Source organism: Buceros rhinoceros, unplaced genomic scaffold (genome assembly GCF_000710305.1).
Source record: "Buceros rhinoceros silvestris isolate BGI_N320 unplaced genomic scaffold, ASM71030v1 scaffold13019, whole genome shotgun sequence".
NCBI classification, from domain to species: domain Eukaryota; kingdom Metazoa; phylum Chordata; class Aves; order Bucerotiformes; family Bucerotidae; genus Buceros; species Buceros rhinoceros.
This window is the reverse complement of record NW_010433350.1, coordinates 78,023-84,387: the sequence shown is the minus strand read 5'-3', so window position 1 is coordinate 84,387 and position 6,365 is coordinate 78,023. Positions and strand designations below refer to the sequence as shown.

Here is a 6,365-nt window from a genome sequence, read left to right as displayed (position 1 = left end):
TTGCATGACCCGCTCAGGGTCCTGGAGCCGTTCCTCTCACAAGATCAATAGCTCTTGCCACTTTTATGTCATGATATGACTCCATAAACTTAATTAAGATTTTTGTCTTTAAAAAGGATTTGGAAAGTGGAAAGAAATCTCAACAGTTTCGATTAGGTGTATATTGCTTTTTATGACAAGGTCTGTCTTGATGTCTTGAGAGATGTCTAGCTGAAATGGTATCTCTTCCCCTGCATTACACAGCCCAAGCTGTCTTGTATAGCTGAAGTCTTTAGATCTGGGCAAAAATACTTCTCCTGAGTATGTTTCTGTATAGCTGCAGTGCCTCACGCTGTACTGAGATCAGAGTTATGTTCTGCTAAGTGCAATGTGAACACAGTACTATATTCTAATTAATTTTCCTTCTAAATTAACAATAGGTACAAAAGACCGAAGAACAAAATCCTTTCCTCCTGTTGAAGGGGTGAGGAATATGAGGGATATGACCAAATGCCTAGGGAAAATACATGAAGCAGGAAGGCATTGAGTCGAACTGCCCTGAGACCCAGACCAGACCAGTCTCCTAACCTTTACAATTCTCTCCCCCTCTTTCTCTGTTTGGAAATGAATTTAATTAAAGTGAATAGGAGTTGCTAAGAGACCAGAGGAGTTCTGGAGTTTGTTGCTGGGGCTGAATTGCCACTCTGCTTCCAAGGCTTTGCGCCAAGAAAGATGATGTAACCTGAGCCTACATAAAGCACTCACAGCTCTATGGAAAGCTGCTCTTTCCTTCTTGTAGTTACAGTCTGATTTACCAGTTCTCAGCTCCTTTCTTTATTTTACTGAGCTGCTTGTTTCCTCCTAGACACTGGCAAGAACCAGGTTCCTCCCTTTATAGCATTGCTCTGCCTGCATCCACCTTGTAGATTTCTCCCTGTGATTTTTCAGGTTGAAGGTGCAGTGGCCGAGCCTACAATTTATCATGAGCAATTAGCTTTGGAAATTAATTTTTTTTCTACTTCTACTGTCTAACTCTCTCTAGTTTGTTACTCCTCATCCTTTCTTCTGCTTCACCATGATTTCAGCCCAGCATTGACAATGGGCCAGGTGAACTTCCAACTCAAGTTTTGCAGTTGAACATTTTGCTTCAACACCCTGGCTTATGCTTGAAACACCAGGAGTCTCCTAGCAATCTCCTGGACGAGGGTTGTTTACCTTCCAAGATCAAGGCAAGAGATGGTATGTTTAGCTTTACATGGTCACATAATTGCTAAATTACTTCTTTCATTTTTACCTGATTTTTGTTATCTCAGGACCATCCGTATGTACAAGATGATCAGGAAGATTACCTATAGCTTGGGAAGACATGTGTCCACTGCTACATGTGGGACCACCCAGGTGAGAAGATTTCTGCATGGTGAGTAGCATATTCTGAAACAGTTTCTGGGTGGAAAGCATTTTCCTCATCTGAATGCAGCAGGGACCTTGCTGGCAGCAAGCTCCCCTTCTGGGAGCAAAGCAAAGAGCAACAATAGTCTTAATGCATGATAGTCTTATCATATATAAAGCTACTGTGGTATCCTTGGTGTTTCCACTTTTTTAAAGCATTCTTTGGGCATGGCTGCAGCACTCAGTTAACAGTAATGTTAATTTAAAGTAGTGTTCCTGGAGCTAATGACAACCCAGCTGCAAAAATGGTAGCAGAGGAACACTCAGATTATTATTCAGAGAGATTTTGCAGATCATTCCTTTACATAAAACAGAGCTTTAGTCTTCATGAAGTTATTTGTGAACTCACCCCAAAGAACAGCTGAAGAGGGGAATATATTTATTATGATGATGACAATTTACCTTTTATAAAACAGCTCAGTAGTTACAGCAAATACCCACACAAATAATTCGATTTTCTGCGTTTCTCCTCAGGTGCTTATTTCAAGATTCAGCCCTCTGTACAGGAAGCCATGATGGAAGGGAGACCAGTTGTAGCCTTGGAAAGCACCATCATTACACATGGCATGGCCTATCCTCAGAATCTGAGGTGGTGGATTTTGACGTTCCTCCTTCAACAAAGTTGTAAGAACGAGGCATATAACTGGTGGATTGATATCAGCATTCTCGCTCAGCTCAAAACCCTTGTAAGAGCAGATGGAAATGTCAGGTTGCTAGGCATGCAGAGTATGAGCTCTGTTGTAAACAAATGATATCTGGAATTCCAAGGAGAGCAGAACCGTATGACACGTATCTATTTATCTCTTTATCCAACATCTTAAATTTCTGACTTCCTTTAAAGTGTGGCAGCAGATAATGTCACCACTTGCACTAAGACAGAGCTACCAGCACGTTTTGGCTGCATAGTTTGTGCAGACATTGAAAACCCTGCTTTTGGTTTGTCTTTTGTAATGCAAGAAGTACTGGAACACAATAGTGAAATGTGTTCCTTAGTGCCACTCAAAGCAGCTACTGTGAGAGCTGCTGGTCCTTCACTGCCTTCTGAGCCCTGCATAGAAAAAACCCCCACCTTTACCCTTTATTTATTGATGTTCTGTCGATTTGTGTTTCACTGAGTTACAGTGCCAGAAGTCATTGCATTTTCCTCTCCATCCTTGCTTCCAGAAAGCACAGGAAGGCTTTGGTATTGATTTTCCGTCTTGCTTTTAACCTGGCCATTATTTTGCTTGACATTCTGCCTTAGAATGAAGCTCTAGAAATTTGGTTTTGGGGAGGAGGTAGTTTCAGTAGTTAAAGATTGCCTAGTGTATGTACAGATAGCTCAGAAAGGGAGAAGCAGCTGATCTTGAAAAGGATAGTGTACGAATGATCAAGTACCACACCTGCAAAGCTTAGAAAGGCCTAGTCTGCAGCCCTAAAGTATCCTCAGGCTGAAGCTTTTTGGCAATGTTGTCACTCTGTATCTTAAGTGCATGTATTGTGAAAAATATATCCTGGATATCTGAGCAGGCTTGAATTACCTGGGGCTTCTGTGAGGTTCTAGGATCTCAGAGGACCAACAGACAATAGATACAGAAAGGTCCTACTTTGAAGGACCCCTATTTTCAGTAGTCTGTTCTACAATCTGATTTGCCTGTAAACCAAGTGGGTTTTTTCTCAGAAATGAAGCATGGAGCTTGGACATTGCTGCCCTGAAAATGGGAGCTCTGCACTTCTGCAAATTCATGTGCAAAAACTTCTGCAGTAAGGAAGATACAGAAGAGGGACTGAACTTAGCTGAAACCACAAGCACTGTATAAAACGGGAAACTGGGAATGATGGCCATCAAACATGGCAGTTTTCATGTCTGATTGTTCACCTCACTAATTCTGTGATTGCTGTCTTGTTTATCTTATTCTAGCATGGCCAGAGAGGTGGAAGCAATTGTAACAACAAACGGAGCAGTGCCAGCCACTATAGGTATTTTAAAGGGTCGAATCCACGTGGGACTCACAGATGAAGAACTTGAGTTCTTGGCAAGGGGTAAAAGCGTAGTTAAAGTGTCTCGGAGAGATCTTCCTTATGTCCTCAGCCAGGTATGGTATGCAGACTTTCGGTGGGATGTTTTCTATACAGCAATAATATAGTGCTCTCCAGCTTCAAGCCAGGTTGTTTTCAAACCTCCTGAAAATATCACGTAAAGTGGTATCTTGTTGGTAAGCTCAAAAGTAGCCCTATCTAGAGTCAAAATACAACAGAGTAAGGGAATAGCAGCCATGAAATAGGGCTCCTGAAAGGTCGTTCTGGGTTGGCTGGCAAGCCATGAGCGCTTGGCTAAGAATATTCTTATTGGCATGATGAAGCATCATCAAATTACACAAAAACTATGCAACATGCAGGCCCTCCCAAATAATGTGCACAGTGCTTAAGGTGACCCTAGCTGCCCATGAAGTTTTCTGGCTGTAAAGCCCTGAAGAATGAAGGCCTTTGCTATCATCAGGGCAAGAACGACTTATGTAGCAGGGACAGTGATTCCTTTGCTGTTTTCCCTAATAGAATATTTGTATCAGAATTTCACTTGTCGGCTGGCGACAGCAGGCTATTGTGACATTGCTCTATGATAGACCACAACATAGCTGCCTGCATGTGTTATTCTCCCTGGGTGTTGACTGCAACTGGTTGTCCCGTAACAGGGCTTGTCTGGTGGCACTACTGTGTCTGGAACAATGATTGCTGCACACAAAGTGGGAATACCTGTGTTTGTGACGGGCGGCATAGGAGGTGTCCATCGGGGAGGAGAGAACAGTAAGAAGATGCATTATGCTTTTCTTTAGGTTGCTACTGTTTCATTTAAATCCATCTTTTTGCCTTTTCCCAGTGTGTCCTGCAGTGACTGTTTGCTCAGAATAGGAAAATTACCGTTCTTCTGGACCATACTATAGTTGTTTTCTCTCCAATATCTCCTTTCCAGCAGCTTCAGAATATTCCTCTTGAGCACTGGCCAAAAGAGGGTGGAAGTTTCTCCTTATCCTTTGCCTGCACGGCGTTATACAGATATTGTTTGCTGGTGCTACAAAAGCTGACTGTTCCTCTCCCACTTTGTAATGGCTGGATAACCTGATACCGGCTGCTGTGGTGTTACTGATTCTCTCTGCTGAGGAGAGTCTTGCCACAGAAGAGACTTAGGCCCTGGTCCATGTTAGAGGTACATGCTCCTCCCTGGAAAAAAGCCCAGCCTTGATAGTGTAGTTTGTGACCTTTAAGTACATTCTCTCTTAGCCATATATATTCCTAGCATAGTTTAAGCACACTACCCTGTTGGATGCTGTCCCTTTCAGATGTGATGTAAATTCCAGGCCAGGGAGTTTCCTGAGGTCAGCAAAGCTCCTGTGGTGCTTTTTTTTTGCCACTGAAGTCAATACCAAAATCAAAATCTACTTAAATTATATTCCATCTCCTTGAACTTTGTCCTTGCTAGATAACACCTTATTCTTTCTTTTCCACCAAATTTTTGCATGCTGTTGTATACTCACGTCATCAAAGAGCATCAAAGGCTGCACCTCTGCCTGAAACCATGTGACTTGGTTTTGTCAATATATCTTTCAATCATCTGAGCACCTAAAGGCATGGTCTAAACTTGTATTATTGTTTGTGGATCTAAGTGGTTACAAAAGCAGACAGTGGCATCTCAGGCAGATATGGCTTTTTGAGAGGGCTGATCACATCAGCTTGGAGTACAACAGAATCACCCACACAACTGCTGCTTGTCCCTTGACAGCTCTCGATGTGAGTGCTGACTTGACAGAGTTAGGACGAACTCCGGTTGCTGTTGTATCTGCAGGAGTCAAGTCTATCCTTGATATTGGCAGGACACTGGAATATCTGGTAGGTAGCATGGGCTGCTGAGTCTTAAAGTGGGTAATGTAGTACTTTGTGTACAGAATGCCCAGTGGCATCGGGGAAGGTGTTAAGACTAAGATTTTTAGAAATGACTGTTGAGAGGACATGAAGCTGTATTTACAGTTCTCTGGTCCTGGGGCTATACAATCACTGGGCTGTTCCCTAACATAAATCTCTCCGTGTCCAAGGGGACTGTGACAGCAGCTATTCCAACTGAGGGCAAAGGCAGCACTAGCCATGCCCCGTTTCTTTGGCCTTAGACTTGCCTTTCTGGGAGAATGCTCCAGAATTGATATACCGGGCAAGCTAGATCCATCAAACACTAAAATAAAATCAGAATTAAAATGGGAATCAAGATGGTTTTCAGTAGAGTTACTTTTTAAGGTTTTGTATGTTGGAAACCACCAGACCCAGCACTTCAGGTGACAGCCAACGCCAATACTTCTCAATTGCAAACAGAACTAATTTATATTCCTGTCAGCTCATGACCTGTCTTCAGATCACAGGTTGATACCTTGGACTCAGTATTGTGCTAATGACAGCTGCAAAACTTTTGATCAGCTCAGAGCACAAGTGAAGGACGTGCAGTTCTCCTGTGTCTCAGTAAGCCATTGCTGTCTAGCCAGTTACCATGTCTGGCTCTCTGCTTTGAAAAATGTTGGTGATACAATGGGATGTATAAAAATGACCAAACCCTGTGCTAAAGAAAAGCAGTTTCTAGCTGGGAAGAAAAAAAAAAAGCGCTATTCTTTTGGTGGGTTCCCTTTCCTCTTATTACCTGCTTGTCTCACCTCCACTGCTGCAGGAGACTCAGGGAGTCTGTGTGGCTGCCTTTGGAGAGTCAAGGGAGTTCCCAGCCTTCTTCACACGCCAGAGCGGCTTTCAGGCACCATATCACATCCGGAATGAAGAGGAGGCAGCTGAACTCATTGGTGTGTTTCAGAAGGGAAAGGCCCATGTAGGGCCCTGGAAAAGAGGGACACAAAAATCACCTTGGATGAAGCACTTACTTTTTTAACTTCGAAGAAGGGTTTGTCTCAAAAAACAAGCCATCCCAC

General features: G+C 43.0%; 1 protein-coding gene across 1 annotated transcript in view; it reads left to right on the top strand.

Annotated features, from left to right (window-relative positions):
- The first annotated feature begins 1,311 nt into the window (after positions 1–1,311).
- LOC104500431 (pseudouridine-metabolizing bifunctional protein C1861.05-like) overlaps positions 1,312–6,365 on the top strand; it is a 22,840-nt gene continuing 17,786 nt past the window's right edge. Inside the window, exons 1-6 of the mRNA XM_010144076.1 lie at positions 1,312–1,396; positions 1,903–2,017; positions 3,329–3,503; positions 4,101–4,212; positions 5,186–5,292; positions 6,113–6,239. Of these exons, the coding sequence (XP_010142378.1) occupies positions 1,312–1,396; positions 1,903–2,017; positions 3,329–3,503; positions 4,101–4,212; positions 5,186–5,292; positions 6,113–6,239 (721 nt within the window). The remainder of the gene's footprint in view (positions 1,397–1,902; positions 2,018–3,328; positions 3,504–4,100; positions 4,213–5,185; positions 5,293–6,112; positions 6,240–6,365) is intronic.